This window comes from Myotis nattereri (assembly GCF_964212035.1).
Source record: "Myotis nattereri genome assembly, chromosome: 3".
In the NCBI taxonomy this organism is placed as follows: domain Eukaryota; kingdom Metazoa; phylum Chordata; class Mammalia; order Chiroptera; family Vespertilionidae; genus Myotis; species Myotis nattereri.
The window spans coordinates 55,327,129-55,351,928 of NC_138077.1; the positions used below are offsets into that span (position 1 = coordinate 55,327,129).

Consider the following 24,800-nt stretch of genomic DNA (forward strand, 5'->3'; position numbering starts at 1 on the left):
CCCTGTCTCAGCCCGGCCCTCTGCTGGGGAGAGGGGGGCACAGAGCCCGCACAGGGTCCCTGCCGCAGGGACAGCTGGTCCAGGGAGCAAGGAGGCCTCTGCTTCCCTGACGAGAACCCAGCCCGGCCATGATGCTCAGTCAGCCTTTCTTGCCCGCCCGCTCCACTCCGCACCCCTTTCCGCCCTGCTCCAGAGGGACCCCCAGGACAGCCTCCTCACCACCCCTCTCCCTCTCTGCTCACCGTCTGGTCTTACATTCACTGGAACCAGGTCTAGTGAGTGATGGTGCCCTCGCCCTGGACAAAGGGGTTCAGAGGGTGGGAGAGGAGTGCGAAACTGTCCTCAAGGGCTGGGCGGCTGGCTCCCCCCTCCCCACCCCAGGGAAGTGGCTCAGGGAAGAAAGAGGGAGCTGGGGCAGCTGGGGCTTTAGTGCAGCACAATGTGAGCACAGGGGCCTCTGGAGGATGAGCGGGATCGAGGGGGGTCCTAAAGAGGGAGGGGCGTGAGTTTCTAGATGAGGTAGAACACGGTTGCTGCTTCAGCCTGGAGCGCAACCTGGTGCAGAGGAAGGATGGGCGGTCAGGAGAGAGGGAAGGAGGAGCCAGCCTGACTAAAGATGGTGTTTACCTTCCAGAGGGGCTCCCCACCCAGACCACCAGGGCCCCCGTTTCCACGAGAATGGCCCAGATGTCTCAGGTGCAGGAACTCTTCCACGAGGCAGCCCAGCAGGTAGGCCTGGGTGGTGTGGGGGGCCTGTCAGGGAACCCCCGAGGCCTGTAAGCAAAGGGTCACCAGACGGGCAGCTGAATGGAAACATTACAGTGCACCATTTTAGAAGTAATTATCTCAGAAGTTTATTTTGGTGTTCCAGCTTAACTGAGAACATATTATAGCTAACTCTTAACCATCCATATGCAGAAAATCTTCTTTGCTATTATTTTGAATCCTGGACTCTCATGTTCCCTGCCATGGAGATGATCTGTGAACAGAGTGAGGACTCAGATAATATGAACTTTTTTTCATATTGAATCAAACCAATGTAAGAAGGAAAATTTACTTCTGAAAAACATATATGCTAAAGCCAAATGGATTTCTGGATTCCATGATGTCTGTAGGGTACTTTTTCTTTATCCTCTTCCTGTTGATAATAAATGTTCGATGTGGCTATGGGGTTGAAGTGGCTCTCCCCGGAAGTAGTTAATCCCTTAAAAAGAAAACCTACGTAAGTGTTTATCGGGAAACTGCTTGTTTCCAGCGTCTTTTCCGGTGACTGATCACTCAGCCTAGATGTTTTCACTGTCCCTTGGGTTTCTCTCATGCTTTGTAGAGCAGGGCAGGAGGGCTTCTGGGATTATAATGGGGAATGAGCCCCCTCTCTCCCCCCGCAAGAGGGGAGAGAATCAATTCAAGGCCTCACACAGTAGTAAGAGCAGGTTCTAGATTGGGGGGTCCTGAGACCAGGGGCAGAGGCTGGTGAGGTAAATGGGGCTCAAGGTTGTTGGGAGAATCCAGACTGCTGGGTACCCTCTCCTCATGCACATGAGCACGTGTGAGGAATGCAGCATGATGGTGGGCAGGTGGTGAGTCTCCCCTTCCCCAGGGCTGGCTGTAACCTGCTGCTCATACCCCGCCCTGGAAGTACTCGCTGCTTAGAAATGGGTGATTGGAGACTCAGAAAGGCTCCTCAGAGATATTTCAGAACTCTTGTCCAGAGCTGTTCACTCCTGGGTGAAAGGCCCGTGGCCTCATTCTTAGCGGGGTTGAGGCCCCTTAGAGAGACCTTGACTTGTCAGAGGTCTTATATTTTATTTAGCTTGCCCAGGCTCCCACCGTACTTCCCATGCATTCTCTTTGGGTGTGTAAGACTGTGCAGGGTTCTGTGTTAAGTATGAAAAAGATACTTGGATGGAAAATGTGAGGCCCTGATCCCCAGAGATTCCATAAAGGGAAACAAATAAGACATTCTTGGTTCATCCCCGAGATAGGGCTGTTAAGACTCAGCTGTAATGCTCTCTCCCCTGTTTAAAGCCTTTATGACTCCCTGTGTCCACCACCCAGCGTTCAAACTCCTTAGCCTGGGCCCTGCACTGTCTGACCCAGCCTGAGTCCCCAGCACTTTCTTCTTGCCTGGGGTTCTCTGTGCCTCCTGAACTTGTGTGACTTCTTCCTTTACCAGGTTAGGGAAGTTTTCTGCCATTATTTCTTCAAATACCTTCTCTATTCCTGTCTACCTTTCTGCCTCTTCTGGCACACCTGCTATTCTAATATTGTTACACATTGTCCCACAACTCCCTTAAGCTGTCCTCCTGTTTTTTAATTGTTTTTTCTTTTCTTTTTTTAATTAAATCTTCATTGTTCAGATTATTACAGTTGTTCCTCTTTTTCCCCCCATAGTTCCCCTCCACCCGGTTCCCACCCCACCCTCTGCCCTTACCACCACCCTCTACACTGTCCTTATCCATAGGTGTATGATTTTTTGTCCAGTCTCTTCCTGCACCCCCCACACCCCTTTCCCTCTGAGATTTGTCAGTCCATTCCCTTTCTATGCCCCTGATTTTATTATATTCAACAGTTTATTCTGTTCATCAGATTTTTTATTCACTTGATTTTTAGATTCACTTGTTGATAGATGTGTATTTGTTGTTCATAATTTTTATCTTTACCTTTTTCTTCTTCTTCCTCTACTTAAAGAATAACTTTCAGCATTTCATATAATACTGGTTTGGTGGTGATGAACTTCTTTAGCTTTTTCTTATCTGTGAAGCTCTTTATCTGACCTTCTATTCTGAATGATAGCTTTGCTGGGTAAAGTAATCTTGGTTGTAAATTCTTGCTATTCATCACTTTGAATATTTCTTGCCACTCCCTTCTGGCCTGCATAGTTTCTGTTGAGAAATCAGCTGACAGTCATATGGGTACTCCCTTGTAGGTAACTGAGTTTCTTTCTCTTGCTGCTTTTAAGATTCTCTCTTTGTCTTTTGCTCTTGGCATTTTAATTATGATGTGTCTTGGTATGTTCCTCTTTGGATTCCTTTTGTTTAGGGTTCTCTGCACTTCCTGGATTTGTAAGTCTATTTCTTTCACCAGGTAGGGGAAGTTTTCTGTCATTATTTCTTCAAATAGGTTTTCAATATCTTGCTCTCTCTCTCTCTTCTTCTGGCACCCCCATAATTCGGATGTTGGTACGCCTGAAGTTGTCCCAGAGGCTCCTTACACTATCTTCATATTTTTGGATTATTTTTTCTTTTTGCTTTTCCAGTTGGGTGTTTTTTGCTTCTTCATATTACAAATCTTTGACTTGATTCTTGCGATCCTCTTTCTGTTGTTGGATCCCTGTATAATATTCTTTATTTCAGTCAGTGTATGCTTAATTTCTAATTGGTCCTTTTTCATATCCTCGAGGGTCTCACTAGATTTATCAAGGGTCTCTCTAAATTTATCGGCAGTTTCTAGAAAATTTTTGAAAAACCTTATAACCGTGCTTTTGAACTCTATATCCAGTAGTTTGCTTTCCTCCATTTCTGTCATTTGTGACCTGTTTCTTTGTCTCCACATTTTGGCTGCTTCCCTGTGTTGATAGAATGGCTTTCTGTGCTAGGTGTCCTATAGGGCCCAGTGGCCCAGCCTCCCCAATTACCTGAGGTGGACACTCTTGGTGCACCCCTTTGTGGGCTTTGCACACAGTCTTGTTGTAGTTAAGCCTTGATGTAGGTATCACTGGGAGGAATGGACCTCCAGGCCAATTGGCTGTGAGAATCAGCTGTGTCTGCAGTGGGAGAACTTCTGTGCTGGAGACACCCTTCTGGGGCAAGACTTGCTTCAGTGGGGCTTTGGTGCTCACTGAGTCTGCCCCCTGAGTGTGTCCCTTATGGATCTGAGGAGTTGTAATCTGGATGGTCCCACTCTGACCACTGGGTACACTAGCTCTTGGATCTCTAAGAAGGTGCTAATCTAGCCTGTGCCTGAGGCTACCCAGCAGGAGCTATGGAGAGATCTGCAGATTCCTCTTCTTTGTTTGGGGTTTGGAGGTGCCCAGATGAGGCCCAACTGTGAAGCAATGCCAGCTGCTGTGGGGCCTTGGACCTTCTTTAGGATGTGCTGGGTCTGTCTGGCCCAACTGCAGTTTGTTAGGTAATTTTCAGATTGCAAAGGGCCAGGCCATTCATATACAAAAGGCTCTGCACACAGCTTGGGTGGGGCAGGGTCTCAGGGAATCAACAGAGCAGAGCAAACAGCTATGGCTGATCCTCGGCCCTGCTCTAAGGGGCCCCGGGTCTCAGTGTCCCATGGTAATTGCTGCAAGCACCTCTGAGAGAAAGCTGCCCTCGAGTTCCGCCTGATGCCAGACAGTATAGTTTCTCCCCGTATGAGTTTGAGTCCCCAGAGACTCGCCTGGAACTGGAGTTCAGAGCAGTTGGGAGTTTGTGTTTCCCTCCTGATTGAAAAAGACAACCGTGTCCTCAGTTGCCAGTCCTTGCCATGTGCGCCTCCGTACCTCTGCACTTTACTTCCGTATCTCCTCTGAGTCTCAGTGTGCTCTTCTCTTTCCTTCTAGTTGTAGAATTTCCACTCAGCCAGCATTCCTGTGGTTCTGGATGATGTCTGTTTTGTCTTTTAGTTGTAGTTATGAAGTGGCTGTGCGAGGCAGCAATTCCAGGTATTTACCTATGCCACCATCTTGGTTTCTCCTCCAGCCTGATTTTTCTAATTGTTTTTTCTTTTTGCTTCTCTGATTGAGTGATATTTTCAACTCTGTCTTCTAATTCACTGATTCAATCCTCAGCTTCCCCTAATCTGCTGTGTATTTCTTCCAATGTGTTCTTTATTTGTGTTATGTCATTCTTTATCTCAGACTATTCTTGTTTCATAATTACTACATCTTTTTTCATACTGTTGAGCAATTTAATATCATTACTCTGAACTCTGATTCAGATAAATTTCTTATCTCTGCTTCATTTATCTCTTCTTCTGGAGAATGCTCTAGTTCTTTCATTTGGGGGTTCTTTGTCTCCTCATTATAGCTTTCTGTTTGGGTTTGTGACTATATACTAGGTAGATCCTCTATAGCCGTGGTCGACAAACGGGGGCTCGCAAGCCACATGTGGCTCTTTGGCCCCTTGAGTGTGGCTCTTCCTAAGCCTTAGGAGTACCCTAATTAAGTTTATAACAATGTATCTACCTATATAGTGTAAGTTTAAAAAATTTGGCTCTCAAAAGAAATTTCAATCGTTGTACTGTTGATATTTGGCTCTGTTGACTAATGAGTTTGCTGACCACTGCTCTATACCAGTGGTTCTCAACCTTGGCTGCACATTAGAATCACCTGGGAATCTTTTTAAAATCCTGATTTCTGGGCCTCATCCTCCGGAAATTCTGTTTCTTTGTTATGGGGTGGGGCCACAACATTAGTAACAAAGAAACAGCATTTCCGGAGGATGAGGTCCAGAAATCAGGATTTTAAAAAGATTCCCAGGTGATTCTAATGCGCAGCCAAGGTTGAGAACCACTGCTCTATACTTCTCAATCTCTAGTGCAGGACAGAGTTAAAGGCTATTTCTGACTAATTAGATCAGTAAAGACGCAAAGCCTCCAGAGACTGCCTCTGTCTACAGACTGATAGGATTCCGACTTGAATAGCCCCCTAGGCCAGTGGTCGGCAAACTGTGGCTCAGCAAACCACTGCTCATGAGCCACATGCGGCTCTTTGGCCCCTTCAGTGTGGCTCTTCCACAAAATACTGACTTCTGCGCATGGGCCACAAAGTTTCAATCGTACTGTAAGTGCGGGCCCACACATGGTACTTTGTATAAGAGCCACACTCAAAGGGCCAAAGAGCCGCATGTGGCTCATGAGTTTGCCGACGACGGCCCTAGGCAATCATTCTCAGGTGTGGTGAGAGAGTTTTTTGTCTTTTTAACAGGGTGGGGCAGTTGCTTCTGCCTGAAGGCTAATTGTTACTTTTAATCTCTTAAGTGGCCTCAGGGCAAGGTGTTTTCCAATAGGGTGTGTCAACTGTCTTCCCCCAGGCAAGGCAAATGTCTGTGTGGGAAAGATGTCCTCCACTGCAGGAGGGAATGACTCAGCCCAGGAAACTTGGGATGTCTGCCTTCTGAGCTCTGTCCTCCAAGTTCCCAGTCCTGGCTTCTGCTCTCTCAGCTCTAGTTCACTTCACCCTCCCTCTCCCCAGCACAAGGTGGATGGATCCACAGGGAATTTTGTGCATTGGTCTTTTAAAAGGGTACCTGAACTTTCAGCTGTTACTCTCTGGCAGACAGCTACCCTGCTGTCTGATGTTATTATACAACCAGATGTTATGTGGGTTTCCTCCTCAGTTTTGGTGCTCTCTGTTAGGGGGCCCAGCTGGGGATTAGATCCCAGAGTTCTCAGTGGCAACTCCCCACAGCTGAGAGATCTCTCCAGGACAAGCAGGTCAAACTCAAAGGCTAACACAGGCCAAATAAACAAAGTTTAAGTTTATGTGGGCCGCAAAAAACACACGAAAGCTCAATTTTCATAGAAACATAGGTTTATTTCGATAGAGACATGCTGAATACAAAGGGCTGAAATAAATGAATAATCATTACATAAAATAATAGAACATTTTAATAAAAATTAATATTTTTTTCTTGAACTTTAACTTACCAGACACTAAATAACTTCACAGATTAATAAGCATAATGCAAGTAAAGCTATTTTTCTTGTTCTCCAAAAGCAAAATATTTCCTGTTGCGCACACCACACAAGTCAGTCGAAGACTAATGAAGTGGCTGTTGGCTGCTAAAATATTCGCTGCTAGTATTAGTGGAGAGAAATGGTGCGCCTGTGTGTAAGACGCATAAGGGAAATGAATGCAACACGACTATAGTAATCAGTCCTTAGTGAATGTTGTAGTTCATTATTAATAATTATGTATAACAGGATATTATAAAAATTAAGTTATGAAATTTTTATTAAAATGTTTCTTACATACTGTTATATTGGCTGGGCCGCAAAAATATTTGTTATGGGTCGCATGCAGCCCGCAGGCCGTGAGTTTGACATGCTTGCTCCAGGACTTTAATTGCTGTCTGTGAGTGCTCAGCCAGCCCTTTTACGCCTCTGCCCCCCTACCAGTCTCTATGCCATCTCCACTTTCAGTCCTTGGGTATCAGGGTTCTCTCCTGTGAGTTTTCCATTGATTATTCAGGACATTTTTCTGTATTTTAGTTGTAATTCCAGTTTGTTCCTGGGAGCATGTCCGTGCAGCGTCCACTTACTCTGCCACCATTTTTAATTCTCGGCAGGTCTAAGCTTTAATCCTTTCTTCTATATGCCTACTGCCCCAAAGGCCTGAGCAACGCCACCCAGATGAAAAATCCAAGGCCCGGGTGTGGAAGACAGAGCAGGTTGGGTGGCTGACATGTTTGAAGCTGAACTTTGGGAGTGGTTGGCCCTCCAGGAGTTTCCCAAGAACCTTTTTCCAGTTTTACTCCAGTCTTAGGAGTCAGTAATTCTGCTAAAAGCTTTGGGGCCTGAAGAACACGGAATTAAGAAGTTGGTGCCCAGTGGGAAGAGAGCTAGTGAGTGTCATGCCAACCCCGTCAGTTCATATCTGCTCTTTTCTTGGTCACAGGAAAGTAGCTCTCAGGAAAATTGTCCACAGTGAGAACACTTATGAGTTAGGTGGAGCGGTGAATGAATGGATAGTCTCAGGGGTAGCTGTGTGTGTGTTGGTCAGTAACACATGGACCAGCTGGGAAGAGGCTGTAGGTCTGATGGTTCATGGCTGATGATCTAGAGTACATGTGCTGCCTGAGTTCAAGTATAGTTCGAACCCTTTGTGACCTTGGGCTAGTTACTCCCTAAGCCTCCTTGCCTATAAAAGGGCTATCGTAATAGAACCTACTCTAGAGAATTACAAAGATTAAAAGAGATAATTTATGTAAATATTTAGTATAGAGCTTATTTAACAGTAAACATTCAGTAAATGTTGGCCAATAATAAAACGAAGGTAGGGAGCATTATTTGGTCCATGATATAGTGATATAAATGATCAGAAGATTCATTTGGTAAATAAATGCATGACTCAGGGCAGCAAGGTCAAGCAGAAGACCTGTGGCAGGAGCCCCAAATCCAGAAAGATTCTAGTGGTCAAAACCCGAATGTGGGACATTGTCTAGGTCAGCCTGCTGGATGGGTAGTCCACTGAAGAGGATGGAATACTTTCTAGGCCTAGATGGGTCTAGAGTAGTTTAGGAATGTGTGTGTGTGTGTGTGTGTGTGTGTGTGTGTGTGTGTGAGGACCTACTGGACTTGTGGTAGGTATGAATCTTGTTCCAGGTGCCTCTCTCCTCAGGCATATCACTGATGTGTGGTGTGGTTTGGTGGTGAACTTGAACCTGGAAATCTGGGCTCAAGATTTTGACTATGCCACTAGATGTATTGGGCCTTGGACAAGCTACTCAAGGGCTCCCAGTCTGTTTTCACAACTGTGAGATGGGATGAGTGTACCTGATTGTCAGGGTGTTTATGCCGTAAGCAGGAGGACCTGGCCCCGTGCCTGTCACATGGTGAGCACTAAATACAATGCATGTTCAGTAACTGGATGAAGCAGATATTACAATGAAACCCAATAGAGCAGGCTATTTGCGAACTTGGGCCTGGGAAGCTAAGGAGCAGCTGGCACCTGAGGGAGTGACTAGAAGGCTAACGGCTTTAGATTCTGTGCTTGTCTCTGCCAGTCACTGGACAGAGAGGACTGTGGTGGGCATGGCATGTCAGGAAGAGTCAGCTGGCAGGAGAAAGCAGGTCGCCTGAGACAGGGAGAGGGCAGGTAGACATACTGTGTGAGATCTGAAGTCCAGCAGGATCAGATGCTTGGAGCTTTAGTAATAGTGAGAAAATTCAGCTCAGCTTATTTCCTGAGTGCCTATTTTTGCCAGGATCTCTAGCTACTGCTGGAGATATTAAAATTGAAATCTCTTAATTACTATGGAACAAGGAACACCACCAACTAATCTGAGGGTTTTGTCTTCCTGCTTTTATCTTGGATGCTCTTCAGAGAAACTGTGTCATGATATGGCATGAGAACAAGTCACCCAAAACTGCAGACTAGTTAGTATGAGTGACTCATTGTATTCTTTCTTCTTCATCCAGCTTTCCTCCAGAGATGAGCTCCAGCAGCAGTCGGTCCATGAGGACTCTTTTCTAGGAAGCCCGTAGGCTAATGTCTGGCTGGGATGAGCTAATCCTAGAAAAAAGCTGGACGCAGACCCAGGGTGTGGGTTCTCCATCAGACCCATGGCATCTGGGCCACGTGTGGGAGAAGGTGTGTCCAGATTGGCTTCCGAGGTGTGAACATCTCTGAGCCTGTCCCCAGCATTGCCTGACTTCCTGCCTTCCCTTCCCCTTCTGTCTTCTCCTCCTTTGCTCTTTCCCTGTTGTCTCCTCCTTAATTCAATGGCTTACCTAGGTTCCCTTGGTGTGGTGAGAGTAAGGAAGAGAGTCTGGTCGAGTTGTGGGGCACTGGTGAATAGGAAAGTAGCATGGGCAAGAGAGGTAGATAGGAGTGAACGTGTTTAGAGACAGAGGGGTCCTTACAGCTCCTCTGGCCCAGCCCCCTTGCTCAGCGTGTCAAGAAACAAGCCCAGAGATGTTGAATGAGTTGCCCAAAGACATATGTAAACAGTGACAGAGCCCATGACTGAAATCAAGCCCATGACCCATGACCCCATAATATAGCTCTGGGTTGATCTTAATGCATCCAGTCTTTAGGTTATAATGTAAATTTGAGCATTGGTGTCAGGCTTCATTGTAAAACCTTTGCTGTTATTTTCTACGTCCTTATTGGCCAGTGTACAGCTAAAAATTGACTTGTTCGTGCTGTGCATTTTTCAGGACTGTTTTAGCGTCTTTAAAAAACCAATATGCAAAGTGAGCCTTAGCAGCCACAGGCGAGGAAATAGCATATTGCTTTGTTAGAGTGTGTAGGGAAGTGAGTGCACCTGAGGAGAAAAGAAAAGGGAGCTTAAGATTGTCTTGTTAGCCCCTCCTTTTACAGATAAAGAAACCGGGGCCCAGGGTGGTTGGGAGGAAGAGAGGGGCTCACATCTGGGGTTTCTGGAGCCAGGGCCCCTCTCCCCATCCCATTTTTTTGGTTGTACATGAAGCTTATACGATTTTTAGGGACTGTCTTTAGTAAAAACATTACAAATGACAAATACAATATTAGGTATAATCTTCAGAAGGGACCCGATGCAAGTGCAAGGCCTCACAGCTCAAGCTGTTCGCTTCACTGTAAAAACCACCAGTGGTGACTTAGGAGGCGGCCGGAGGAAAGACCCTGGCCCCGGAGCCTGGGGGAGAAGAGAGGACAGAAATTGTTCTCAGGATTCAGTTGAGTGCGAGGCTTTCCTGTGGGCACTGTCACCCTCTCTCTTTCCCCCTTTCCACGTTGCAGCCCTGCTTGTGACCTCGCCAGGGAGGGCAGCCCTGAAAAGGCTGCATATTTGTAAAAAATGGAATGGAGACCTTTTCTCTGGTTGAAGGTGTCCCAGAGCCTGGGATGAAAGGGATTCTTCACTGAAATGAGTTAGGTGGGACCCCGTCTCATTTGTGCCCACAGCATCTTCGTTTATGGAGGTGACTGAGTGATGGCGTGGAGAGGTCAATGCCATTGAAGGGATTTCCTGCTTACGTTTCCCAAGAGAAGGGGGAATGCCTTGCCACACAGGACCAGTGGGGAAGCATCAGGTCTGGTCTGGGGCAGAAGTGGGAGTGAGGGCAGAGCCTGGGCTGGAGCCTGTACCGGGAAAGGCAGGGCAGGGCAGGGCAGGGCAGACTAGGATTGGCTAGTCTGAATAGTTCTGGCAGGCGTTGGGCTAAAGGGGTGGTTTCTAGTTGCCTAGTGTATGGCCCTGAGATGATTTTGGGCAGGGTAAATATTGCCTTAGTGTGTGAGAGTTACATAAAAGGGGGTGGTTTGGGGTATAGATTTGGAATTGGTTAGTTTGTATATAACAGACATGCTCTTGGTTAGTCCTTTACTGTCTCTAAGAATTGGTTAACTCTGAGAGGGTCAATCTCCTTAGCTAGCAAGATTTTTAATATGTTACACCAGCATAAGATTTAAAAAATAAAATAAAAATGATTAATACATTTTACCTAGCGGTAAGTGAATGGATTAGGTGACTTTAAAACTTTTTACAGCCATAGGGTACATTTCATCCATGACCAGATATAGAAAAAATACAGTCCTTGCCATCATTTAATAGCTGGGGTTTGTTTGTAAGGAGAATCTTAATGACTCTGAAGTACTATTCTTGTAATTTGAGTGTGGTGCCACTAGGGGGTGCTTAGACTTTGGTTGGGCCTGATTGAACACCCTGACTTTCAATAGGGGTGGACAACTGAGTTTTAGCTTATTTTTTTCATTCATTTTATATTTTCTCTGACCCAAATATATATCTTCAGGGTAAAAGTCTAATTTTTATGTATGTATGTATGTATAATTGAATTTATTGGGGTGATACTGCTTAACAAAATTATACAGGTTTCAGGTGCACAATTCCACAGCACATCATCTGTACAATGTACTATGTGTTCACCACCCCAAGTCAAGTCTCCTTCCATCATCATTTATCCCCCCATACCCTCCTCCATCTCCCCCGACCTTTTTCTTATTTATTAATTTGAGAGAGAGAGAGAGAGAGAGAGAGAGAGAGAGAGAGAGAAAGAGAGAGAGAAAGAGAGAAACATTGGTTTATTGTTCCACTTCTTTATGCATTCATTGATTGATTTTGATATGTCCCCTGACCGGGGATCAAACCCTCAACCTTGGCATATTGGATAACGCTCTCACCAATTGAGCTGCCTGGCCAGGGCAAGGGTAACAATTTAAATACTAGGTAGTTCAGTATTCATAGAACAATGTTAAATAATTGGAATCAGTTTTAAAGAAGCACACATTCCTGAGTATAATTCAATTCAGTGGCTCTTTTTGCTCTTAAGTCATTACCAAGTATAATATAATCTGATTCTTTAAAATGTTCTTTTTCCTTCTGAGTTTCAAAACCTGAATCAAAAGACTGGTGTGCTTTAGAGTCACGTGGCCTGGAACGTCCTCAGAGGCAGCACTAGTCAGGCTTTGGTGCGTTTCTAATAGGGTCCTGCTTGGCAGTCACCAGTCTCAGGAGGAGGGTCCTGTTGACACTTCCATTGTTTGTGTTTTGGTGTTTGAGTGTTTGCTTCTTCACATGGACAGGTGTGAAAAAAAGAGAAAAAGTGGAGTAAAATCCACTGGTCTGCGTAAAACATTCTGCAGTGTTTTTTCCCTGATGAGCAGAGAGCTTGTAAGTCACACTCACACTTCCTGCCAGCACTTACGGAACTCAGGTGCTCCCTGGTGAACCGAGGCGGCGGCCTCGCCGCCCTCACTGCGCCAAAAATATCATGCCTGATCCGGATGGTAAATTCGCTCTCACAGGAATTTAACTTAAAACACAAAGCCATGACTCATTTTGAGTAACTTTTCCTTTTTATTTTAGGCAATTATCAGTAAAGAACCACACAAAGCCAAAACAAATTCTAATTTAAAAAAAAAAGACACAAATGTTAAGGACAGACATTAATTTTATAAAAGTCTTTGCTACCTTTAAGTTTCTTGTTTATCTAATGCATTTAAATGTGATTTAAGTCACAGATATCTTTTGGTGAATTCAGCCACTGCTCAAATGAAGTTATGAACAAGATTGTTAACTCTAGGTCAGCATTCTGTTTTAAAAATGTTTCTAGCCGAAACCGGTTTGGCTTAGTGGATAGAGCATCGGCCTGCGGACTGAAGGGTCCCGGGTTCGATTCCGGTCAGGGGCATGTACTTGGGTTGCGAGCACATCCCCAGTAGGAGATGTGCAGGAGGCAGCTGATCGATGTTTCTCTCTCATCGATGTTTCTAGCTTTCTATCTCTCTCCCTTTCTCTCTGTAAAAAATCAATAAAATATATTAAAAAATTTTTTTTTTCTAATAATGTGATGATTTAAAAATTTTCTTAAAATAAAAAAGTTAGTATTTTAATTATAGAACTACCATGTGTCCTGGTCAGTATGTTCAGTGGTTAGAGCATTGGCCTGCATACCAGAGGGTCACGGATTTGATTTCTGGTCAAGGGCTCTTACCTTGGTTGCAGGTCTGATTCCTGCCCCATTCCGGGTGTGTCTCTCTCACATTGATGTTTCTCTCTTTCTCCCCTCTCTTCACTCTCTCTAAAAATCAATGGGAAAAAATCCTTGGGTGAGAATTAACAACAACAAAAACATCCTCACTCCCTGGGTGAGGATTAAAAAAAAAAGTGCCACATGCATGCAGTCAAGGAAAAAACTCAAACATAGAGAATGACATAAAGTGAAAAGCTTTCTTCCTCTCTCTTTACCTCCATTCCCCAGAGACAGTCCCTGCTAATGGTTTCGTTTTTTGTTTTCCTTTGTGGTTATCGTTATAACTTTAAATAATGTATTTATACCTCAATTTCTTGACCAAATCACCAACTTATTATCAGTTTATTTACTGTTTCCTGATATGAAGAAAGAGGACTTTTGGCACATTTACTCTTTCTTCCATTTTCCTCACTTCACTTCTAATGTTCTGTGAGTTGGATTATCATTTTTACATTGTCAAGGTTTATAAAATTCATATATTTTTCTGAATTATAACGAACATTTCCACATTGGTTATAGTTGGTTATAAAATTTTAAATCTATAAATAGTGTGTGTGTGTGTGTGTTAGTGAATAACCAGGTGGCATCACTGGACGCGTGGAGAAGAAAACATAATCTTACGTCATTAAAGCTTTGCTGCTTCTGAGCAACAGGGTCTTCATGTCTTTCAATTTTATTTTAATTCTTTTTTTTAATTAAAAATATATTTTTATTGATTTCAGAAAGGAAGGGAGAGGGAGAGAGAGAAAGAAACATCAGTGACGAGAGAGAATCATGGATTGGCTGCCTCCTGTACGCCCCACATTCAGGAGGAAGCCCGCAACCCAGGCATGTGCTCTGCCCAGGAATCGAACCGTGACCTTCTGGTTCATAGATTGATGCTCAGCCACTGAGCCACACTGACCAGGTTTCCTTTACTTCTTATAGTCCTGATGCAGCTGCTACTGTTTCTTATACCCCATGTTGCCTTTTTGGTGATTCTGTTATCTTTTGGGTGATAGTAATTTTTTCATATATGGCTCCATGATAGTAAATTACTCTCTCCTTTTCTTACTATAGAAGTGTGGGAGGCCAGTCCCACCCGTCCCCCCCCCCCGCCCCCCACCCCCGTACTTAAAAAACAATATTTTACAGTAGACTGAATACAGAAGTAGATATGAGAATCCAGTTGTCTTCTATCAGGCCAGACATTAAAAAGATTTGCAAAATGTATAATAAGGTCTCTGTTTTCACTAAACATTTTTGTTTTGGAAAGTAGTTATTTTTCATGGAACTATGTCATTTATTTTAATTGATAATGGGCTTCTTGATATGCTTAAATGATTAACATATATTTTTAAATATCTCCCTTTAAACTTCTAGAATGGCAAATATTGATAAGTATAACACACATAAGCAAAAGCTTTGGGTTCCTCAATAATTTTTAAGACAGTAAAGGGGTCTTGAGGTCAAAAAGTTTGAGAATGGCTGCTCTAGGGATTAAATATACATTTTAAACTTTCAACAGTTTATGAGAGCTCATATTTTACCACTTCAGTGTAAAATGTAGGAACTTGGCAATCACACAGGCCCTTTTGTCAACCCCCCTTCCCCATCTGTTATGCTGTAGGTACCGTATATGCATGATCAGCCTTCCAAATAATGTCACACCCAGTGGTGGCACCGTGACCCATGACCGCCTCTGGGATCCGCTGGCTCTGAACTGGGAGATTCTCTGGTGCCCTGGGAGACAGCTCTTCTCTTAGCTGCCCCAGAACCCAGTTTATTCTTGTACAGTTGTATTCTCTCCTTTGCTCCCCCCCCGCCGCCCCCCCCCCCCCGCCTGCCCGCCTTCTAACCCATTTGCATGAATTTGTCCAAATGTCTGATCTGCTGGTAGCACCTGTTTTTCCTCCTTTCTAGTTATAATTATAGCTCCGCACTTTAAAAACATATTTTCTATCATTTTCATGGTAATTTGGAAGCTAGGAAAGTGCTAGGTATGCTTATTACTACTGGAGTGTCTTATAGACAGACCCTTTAAGCCAAGCATGTCAAACTTGCAGCTGGCGGATCGAGGCATGCGGCCCGCCGGCTGTGAGTTTGATATGCTTGCTTTAAGTGGACATGGAAGGAATGTAAATACACACATACATATTTAGCTCTATATCTTTCTATATGTATTAAAAGCTGCAAATGCAAACTATCTCTAATTCCAGTTCATCACCCCAGGGTTTATCCTTGTATTCTTTTCTCTTCCCTTAATTGTAACCCCCTTCTCCTCCGCCAGAGAGAAACTCGAATCCTGTTCAGTATAAAGGAGTGGGCAAAACTAGGTCTACAGTTGTGTGAGTATGCAAAATGGTTTATTCGTATTATTGTACTAAAGGCCCGGTGCACGAAATTCGTGATGGAGAGGGTCCCCTCAGCCCAGCCTCCACCTTCTCCAATCTGAGAACTCTTCAGGGGATGTCCAATTGCTGGTTTAGGCCTGATCCTGAGGATCAGGCCTAAACCGGCAGTCGGACATCCCTCTCACAATCCAGGACCGCTGGCTCCTAACTGCTCATCTGCCTGCCTGCCCGATCGCCCCTAACTGCCCCCTGGCTGGCCTGGTCGCCCCCAACTCCCCCACCCCCACCCCCGCTGACCTGGTCGCCCCCAACTGCCCCCTCCCTGCTGGCCTGGTCACCCCTAAGTGCCCCCCACCACCGGCCTGGTTGCCCCTCACTGCCCGCCCCCTGCTGGCCTGGTCTCCCCCAACGCCCCCCCCCCCCACCCCCGCCGGTCTGGTCGCTCCCAACTATCCCCCCTGCCGGCTTGGTCACCCCATGCAGCCTGCTGTTCAGTTGTTTGGTCGTCCCTCACTAACCCCCCTGCTGGCCTGGTCGCCCCACGCAGCCTGTGTTTGGTTGTCCGTCCAGTTGTTTCAGTCATGATGGCCCCTGGTTTTTTTATATATTAGGATTACTTCCCATAGGAACAATTGTAAACCTACTTTTGTTCAGCCTGTATTTTCTTATTTGCTCAATCCTGTAATTCACAGATCATAGGTTCTGAATTGGTAACTTCCACCCCTGCAAAAAACCAAAATTTCTATCTAGAATTTGTATTAGTTTGTAGGTAATTTTGCTTTTAGACTGGGAGCACACGGTCAAAGTACTATGTTCGAAAGTTCCTCTGATCGATCACCTCTTTTCCCACCTTCAGTGTGGTTGTGTTACTCATTTCAACTTGTTCGGCTCACTTGTTTCTCTTCTCATTCCATTTTAATTTTTCCCCTCATCCTGTTAATTTGATTTTATTTTGTTTTATTTTTATTTATTTTTTATTTTTTTAAATATATTTTATTGATATTTTACAGAGAGGAAGGGAGATAGAGAGTTAGAAACATTGATCAGCTGCCTCCTGCACATCTCCCACTGGGGACGTGCCCCAACCAAGGTACATGCCCTTGACCGGAATCGAACCTGGGACCCTTCAGTCCCCAGGCTGACGCTCTATCCACTGAGCCAAACCGGTTTCGGCTTGTTTTATTTTTTAATGACAAAAAGACTCATACATATGCTGCCTACAAGAGACCCACTTCAGATAGAAAGACACATACAGATTGATTCTGTTTTATTTTGAGTACGTAAAACATTAATGTGATTCCAAAAGTCAAAACTACTCCGTATATAAGGACTCTTTTTTTCCTCAGTTCAGAGGTCTTGTATTTTTTTACACTTGTCACGCCATGAAGTCACAGGGGACGGGCCACAGCTCAGGCTCCTCCCACTGGCTCACACAGTGAGCTGCTCTGGGTGGAGCAGGCTGACGCTTCAGCTGAACCCAGGTACCTTTCTCTTTGGCTTCCTTCTTTTTCTGATCATTTTCTTTCACACGTTTTAGGAAGCTATCACAGCTCTTAGGGTGCTTAATACGCTCAATGCGCACATTATTTCTCTTGGCAAGAATCTTGCCTTAACTTGTTTGTTCACAGCAGTGCCCACTGCATGCTGGGTGACATTGTAGACTCCTCCAGTTTTGTCATGGTAACATTCGTGGGGCATTCCTTTTTTAACAGTGCCCATTCCTTTGATGTCCACAATATCACCTTTCTTGTAGATTCACACGTATGTGGCTAGAGGAACAACTCCATGTTTTCTAAAAATCCTAGAAAACATAGTGGGTGCCTCTCTTTCTCTTTGTGTTAGTCATTTTGGCGAATTACTGGAAGGTGGTGTTCTGACCGAAAGGCCATAAGAATTCTTTGTTGTTTTTTTTAAATTTAAATTCTTTATTGTTTAAAATATTACATGAGTCTCCTTTTTCTCCCACTGACCTCTCCCTGGCCGCTCCCGCCCAGGCCATAAGAATTCTTGAACAGATATAATACAGGCTGATCCGCTGAAGCACCCAGGAGAGTAAACCTCCTGCAGTTGAGTGTTAGCTGGTTTGCCTGTTGTTGGGAGAGGGTGTTAGGGTCCATGTCTCTCCTCCAATGTTAAACCCAGGTGGACTTCCTGGTGGCAGCCCGTGTCCGCAGGAAAGGCTCTGTCCTTTTGCCAAAGCGGCTGGGAGGGGTGGGGAAGCTCTTGTTCAGGTGGCCGTGGCATCGCTGCTGCTGGATTTTGTCATTTTGGGGATGGTATCAGATGTCCAGATCACAGCTCTGCGTTCTGAAGGGCAGAGTGAGGGAGGAGGGGGGTGTGGTCCCGGGAGGCAGGACTCAAGCAGGGGTTTCCCATCAGCAGCAATGTTTTCATGGCGTCTGAGGGTCTTACCCCTCCTGGGGCTGTGTGGGGTAGGACCAGGTTGTGTGGGAGACCCCCGGCATTGGACGGGGATTAGGATGAACAGGCCTGGAACACCCCAGGTCAGCCCTGCAGGACCACTGTCTGTAGGCTCTGGCTTTCGGACCTGTTCTGTGGCGGGAGCCACCCACGCTGCACGGACAGCTCCCGCTTCTGGGAAGGACTAAATCAATATTGACCGAGGGTGCCGCCCAGATCAGAATCCAGGGGAGTCAGACTTTGACACTCCCTGTGGGTCCCCACTCCTCCGCAGAGCTGTGTGGTCTCCACCCGCGGGGGGCGGGGGGGGGGGGGGAGGACAGGTACAGGGCACTCCCTGGACATTGTTCTGGAACCCCTAGGTCACTTCAGCTGAGCCCCTAGGACAACCCAGAGAGGCGGGGACTGGCAGGAGCTGGAGAGGCAGCTCTCAGGGCTGGGCTGGAGAGCAGGGACTCACCTCGACCTTGAGGACAGGTCGCCGGGGGAAATAGAAAATGCATCCCCAACAAGACCTCTTTTCTATCTCTTCCTCCCAACTCCTCTGAAGACCCCGCCCTCACACTGAAAATCGTCTCTTGTGCTGGATGCTTCCAAGAGCTTTCTCGGTTGTCTTCTCACCTGCACCGTGCAAGCCTCCCTGGCGCGGTGCGTGGCTGTCTCACCACATTCGGCCAGAGCCCGAGGGGGGGACTGCGGTGCCCGCCCTGCCGCTGGGCCCGCTCAGCACGGCCTGGGTGTTCTCGGGGCGTCATTAATAATGAAACCGCGGCTTTCAGAGGGCGCCCCGGCTCACTGTGCTCCGGCTCCCTGTGCTCTGGCAGAGCCGTCCTGCAGCTGTGCCTGGGGCGGAGGGGCAGGCCGGGTCTTGCTTTGACCCACATATTGATGCCACAATAGAGGAAGGTGTCATCTCACATTGCAGATGTGCTCACTGCGCCGGGCAGGTGGCGGCGGGAGGCGGTGTGCGCCCCACTGCCCATGGCGGAGCCTTCCTCCCACTCAGCCCAGCTCGCGGCTGCAGGAGGGTTTCCTCCGCCCCGCGCCTCTCAGGTGCAGGTTCCCCCTTCCTAGACGCCCTACTCAGTGCAGAGACTCCCTGTTCACAGGAAAGACTTCCACCTCGGAGCTAGAACACCCCGGGACAGCCGTGCAGTGTCCAGTGTGGGGGGCAGGCCCCAGGCGCCGAGGGGAGGCCTGGCTTCTTGGCTGGGAGCTCGGGAAGGGACGTGCCAGCAGAGCAGCATGGAGATGTGATCCGGTCTGGCTCCGAGTCCCTGTGCCCTGGGACCTGCCGAGCTTGTCCCTGCAGGGAAGAGAGGAGCCTGACGCTTGAGCACATGTGTGGTGTGCAATCTGAGGGGCTCCTTGCTCCCCGCTCTCCTTCATCTTCGTCCCCACCCCTGCGCGCCAGCAGAGGCCATGCCAGGCACAGCACACATCCTGTTCCCGCCTCTTTCCCCGAAACCTGCGATGTCTATGTCAGAGAATGTCGAATGGGACTCTTGTTAGCCACACTGGGACCGGACCTCTCCCCTAGGTCTTACCAAGACAGCCTAGAACTGGCCGGCTGTCACCTACCGCCATCCCTCTGCCCCGCCCCCCTGCCCTTCTGCCCTCCTGCCCCGGGGGATAGAAATTACTGGGAAGAGATGCAGAGGGAGGGTCCCTGAGCCTTGGCTCTGTGGGAGGGCATGCTCAGGTGAGAGGGGCTCCTCACCCTGGGGCAGAGGAGGGAGTGGGCTGGGAGTCCTGCCTGTGGGGGAGAGCTGATACTCCGCTGTAGGGTGTCGGCTTGGCTTCTGCTGCAGCCCTCGGGTCTGCCCTCAGCCTGTCTGAGCCGGAGCTAGCGGGAACGGGAGAGAGCTGGCCCGGCAGAGCAGGAGTGATCTGTGAAGCAGCTAGTTGTGATATTGTGATTTTTTAACAAGAACTACATACTGGATTTGCATCCCCATTCCTGGCACAGAGCTCCTAAAACCCTTGGAATTTTCTAAGAGTTGAGAATGACAAAGGTGTCTTGATATTTATAACAAACCCCTTGATATTTATAACAAACTCAGTTGATGTTAATGAGGTGACTTTCGGAAAACACCTGCGGGTGGAGGCTGGTTGCCAGGGAACCAACCAGTCATGAGACGGTTGGAACTTTTAGGGGAGGGTGAAGGGCTGATGTTGAACCAATCACCGATGGCCAACGATTTAATCAATCTCGTGTATGTAATGAAGCCTCCATGAAAACTCAAAAGGAGAGGATTCCGGGAGCTTCGGGGTTGGTGAACGTGGAGATGGGGCAGAGTGGCGGCTCAGAGGGCGTGGGAGCCCCACACCCTTTTCCCATGCCCTGCCCTGGGCCTCTCTTCCATCTGGTGGTTTCTGAGTTACATCCTTTTATCATCAACTGGCGATCTAGTAAATAAATTGTTTCTGTGAATCCCTCTCGAAAAGTAGTTGAATCCAAAGAAGGGGTCGTGGGTTCCGCTAATCATTAGTCTGTGGGTCAGACACCCGGGTGACAACTGGACGTGCAACTGGCAGCTGGGAGGAGGTGGGGACGCCGTCCTGGAGGACTGAGCCCTTAACCTGCGGGATCTGACACCATTGCTGAGTAGAGAGTCAGGATTGAGTTGAATTGTAGGACCTCTGACCGGTGCTGGAGAACTGCTTGCTGTGGTGTGATTCTGACACCAGTCGCAGCCCCACACATTGGAATTGGTGTCAGGGTCATACCTGACATGGCCCAGTGGGCGCTATGCAAGGTAGCTGGTGTGAGTTGGTTAGATAGTGCTCCCCTGACAGGTCAGCTTGGGGGCATCCCGCAGGGGGTGAGGCTGGGGGACATGGTGGAGAAGGGAGAGGTGAGACAAATGGGCATCCAAGCTGGGGCTTCCACGTTGACGTCTGGAGGCACTGTGCCCATGGGGGGAGGCTGGGAAATATCTCTGTGTTACCTATTTGGCATATTTAAAAAAATATATATATATATATTTTTTTTTCTTTGATTTCAGAGAGGAATGGAGAGGGAGAAAGAGAAACATCAGTGATGAGAGAGAATCATTGACCTGTTGCCTCCTGCACACCCCCCACTGGGGATCGAGCCTGAAACCTGGGCGTGTGTCCTAACTGGGAATCCAACCGTGACCTCCTGGTTCATAGGTCGACATTCACCCACTGGGCCACACCAGCCAGGCACCTATTTGGCATTTTAATCTAGGGTTTTCTGTCTCAGCCCCTGTCCCTTTTTCTGTACTTTTGTTTCTTCTCTCCCCCCTCCCCCCCAAATACACACCGTCCCTCTCTCCATGGGCTTGTACCAGTATCTCTCTCTAAGAATATCAGGATTGCAATCTTGGTGTCAAACTCAGGCTCCTGTGCGTCTGATGAGCAGGCTCTGGGAATACTTGATTATATTGTTCTGTCACTGGTTCGAAAGGGCAGGCACACTCCCGGCACATCTCGCAGCAAGCTGTCCTAGCTGAGCCGCCAAACCCAATTCACACCATTTGCACTTTCCTCCTCAGGGTAAAGCGTCTCCTACAGCTTCTACTTTACTCATCCGTGAAACACCTTTAAGGCTGATTTAGTCCAGTGAGATCCAGGAGCTGAAAGGCTTTTCGCACAACATTTTTTTTAAAACCCTCACCCAAGGAGTGAGGATATTTTTTTCCATTGATTTCTAGAGAGAATGGAAGGGAGCAGGGAGGGGGAGAGAGTGAGAGAGACACATCGATTGGTTGCCTCCCACATATACCCTGACCCGGGTTGGGGATCGAATCTGCAACCCAGGTACATGCCCTTGACCAGGAATTGAACAGCTGAAGCTCTAACCACTGAACAATGCTGGCCAGGGCTTTTCATATGACTTTAGGTATACAAACATGTAAGCAAAACAGCCTTCAGAGTGGAAATGCAAAGGCTGGCATAAAAGAAGAATAACGTTTTGAAAAATCACAATGGGAGATTTAGGGATAAGGCAAATGTATTCACAAGCCAATTCTAGGATAATTAGACATTGAAATCTGAAAGATCAAAATTTAGGAGCGAAGGGGCAAGTGATCTGTGGGCCAAACCCAGATTTTACAGTGTGGACAGCAGGTTCCAAAGCCTGCTGTGGACTGGGCAGTGTGTCTCATCTCGCAGACGCTCTTTCCTTGGTTACATGAACGGCCGTTCCCCCTCCGCCTTTCTCCCAGGGGTGCGGTTGGGATCAAAGGAGGGATTGATGTGGAAGCTGAAAGCTCTGGCTAAATGACGATGCTCTGTGGCTGAGAGTTGCCGTTGTTCTTACTGTGTCTAATAAAGAGCAGGCCTGTAAGAAGCCACGGGTGGGAAGCTGAGCACACGCAGAGACAGGAAGTTGGACCGTGTCCTGAATTTTGAGATTAGGATCCTGGGAAACAATCCTGCATTCAGCACACAGGTCCCTTGGTACCGTTCGTCCAAGGACAAGCCCGGGTTGGCAGGGTCCTAGCTTTGAGTCACGATCGCTGTGCTCACATTGATGGGCTTTCAGGAGATTCCTCTTCTGTGGTTTGTGAAAAACAGAATGAGGAGCAGAAATGCTCACAGATGAAAGGAGTTCTAGTGGAGTCAGGGGCGGACGGGGCTGCCCAGGAGCCCTCTGGCCCCTCTGGCCCTTGTGGCTTCAGTGACATCTTGAGGATTCCTTGGCCTGGGAGCGTGTGGATATAACAAAGAAAGAGGAGCTGGGAGCCCCTCCTTTGGTTTTGACCGAGTACAGCTGCCCCCGCCTCTGGCCTGGATCACACACATCCATTGTGCTCAGCCACCCCGTGCCCGTGACTCCGACCTTAGATGTCCCTGCCCTTTTGCTGTGTTGCTAGGTCACATGCATACAGCAGTTAGATGCACTGCACGCGGTTCACAGTGGTTCTAGGTGCTTTCCCGGTGACAGTCACTGTCGTCGAGGGTGTTGGAGGACTCCGCTCACGTCTGACTTAATTACAAAGCCGCTGTGAGAGCTGTTCGCAGCATGAGTTGCTACTGGTTTTAAGATCGTTTTAGTATTTCCACAAGGTTTAGTCTTTTTAGTAGAGTTTCCATTTGAGTGGTCCGTGAGTGCCTTCATTATTTTTGAATTGGAGAAATGAGGAAGGTGTCTGTTCAACTACTCACCAGCCTCTGATTCTAGACAACCGCCAGAGGATGCCTCAGAAACCTGTTCAGTCAGGAAAACAGAAAGCACTCTAGGTATTTTAAACAGGGAATTTAACACACAGAATTCATTATGGAGGTGCTAGAAGGACCAGAGGAGCAAAAGATGTAAAGTAAGGAGGCTACCTAAAGATTAGGAGGTGCCGGAGGCTGCTGTCCCCTGGAAATGGAGAGCTGTGAGGGACCATGGCATTACCCAGAGCTCATGACCACTGCCTGCGTGGGAACCAGAGTCCCACTCTCACCTAGAAGTGGCAACAGCTCTGTGACCTGTATCCCCGGGGCCAAACTCAGTCACAGGGCCACACCCACCTGCAAGGAGACTGGGAAATGTCTGCTGCGGAGTGGCCAGGAGGAAAGGGACCGTGTTTGCTGAACCACTAGTCTCTGCTACGCATGGTACAGGAATCACTGCCGTGAGGAGAGAACAGGGACCCTTGCAGACGAAACCTTCAAGATTCGGCCTGTGTGCATGCAACCTGCTCTGCGGGAATAAGATGGGAGTATTTTAACCCCTAGAATGCCGGGGAGTGCCATCGTACTCCTCCTGCAGTGTCACTATTAGATGCTAGTAGTTTACTCTTTATTGACAGATGGCACCTAAGTGCAGATTACTTATGATGCCAAATGTTTGTAGTTCTAAAATTGACCACTGGCATTTATCTGCCTAATTTTTTATAGGTACTACGATTTTATGAAGTTTACTTAGATTTTGTAGCCCTAAAGCTTCGAAATGGCATCCAGTTCTAAGTCCGCTTTTATTAGTGATGATATTGCTAAATATGTCAATTCTTGCTGTGAAGATGATTTTGTGGAAGATATTGGAGAAAGGTGTCCCTCTATTTTAACATGATATGTTTTGTTCAAATTTTTTTTTCTACTAGTATTTTATAATACAGCTAGAAGCCCATTGCAGGAGGATTCCTGCAAGAATAGGGCTTCCTCTGGCCAATCACACCGCCAAGCCCCGCCGCCCAAGGCCGCAGATGGGGGTCCCGCCCGCCTAGGGCCGCACACGGGGGTCCCGGCTGGGGGCAGGGCTTAGGCGGCACACAGGGGCCCGGATGGCGGCTCACGCTGGCCTGCCCTGCCTGCAGTATGTAAATTAGCCGCCATCTTTCTTGGCAGTTAATTTGCATATCGTGCTGATTAGCCAATGGGAGGCGTAGCAAAGGTACAGTCAATTACCATGTTTGTCTATTATTATATAGGATCAGCAAACAATATATGTCAAAGATGAAAACAAATGTAGTAAAGGTTTCCTTAAGTTTTTGAATATGTAACTTCATTTACTTGCAGTTCATAATTTTTTTCCTAAACTGCTGTAAAATCAGCAAAAATGCCTTGGCAATTTTAGCATAGTTCCTAGGATATTGGTTGGCACTCAAAGGGTTAAAGCTGAGTTCTCCTACCTCCTCCTGATCTACTTCCCGTCCTGCCCTTCCCCTCCCTGCCCCTCCCTGGTGCTGAGCTGACTCTGTGCTCTGTTCCAGGGGGTCCTGGCCCAGCCCCAGCCCTGGTGGAAGGTCCAGCTGTTCGTGTGGGAGCCAGTGCTGTTTGGGACCTGGGATGGCGTGTTCACGTCCTGCATGATCAACATTTTTGGGGTCGTCCTTTTCTTGAGGACCGGCTGGCTGGTGGTGAGTGATGGCTTGGTGGCCCAGGAGTCTCTTGTGGGCC

General features: G+C 47.3%; 1 protein-coding gene across 1 annotated transcript in view; it reads left to right on the top strand.

The window, feature by feature from the left end:
• Positions 1-678: 678 nt before the first annotated feature.
• Positions 679-24,800, top strand: part of LOC308515353 (solute carrier family 12 member 8-like) — a gene marked incomplete at both ends in the record, with an annotated part of 37,275 nt that continues 13,153 nt past the window's right edge. The window contains 2 exons of the mRNA XM_081085978.1: positions 679-729; positions 24,614-24,760. Of these exons, the coding sequence (XP_080942104.1) occupies positions 679-729; positions 24,614-24,760 (198 nt within the window). The remainder of the gene's footprint in view (positions 730-24,613; positions 24,761-24,800) is intronic.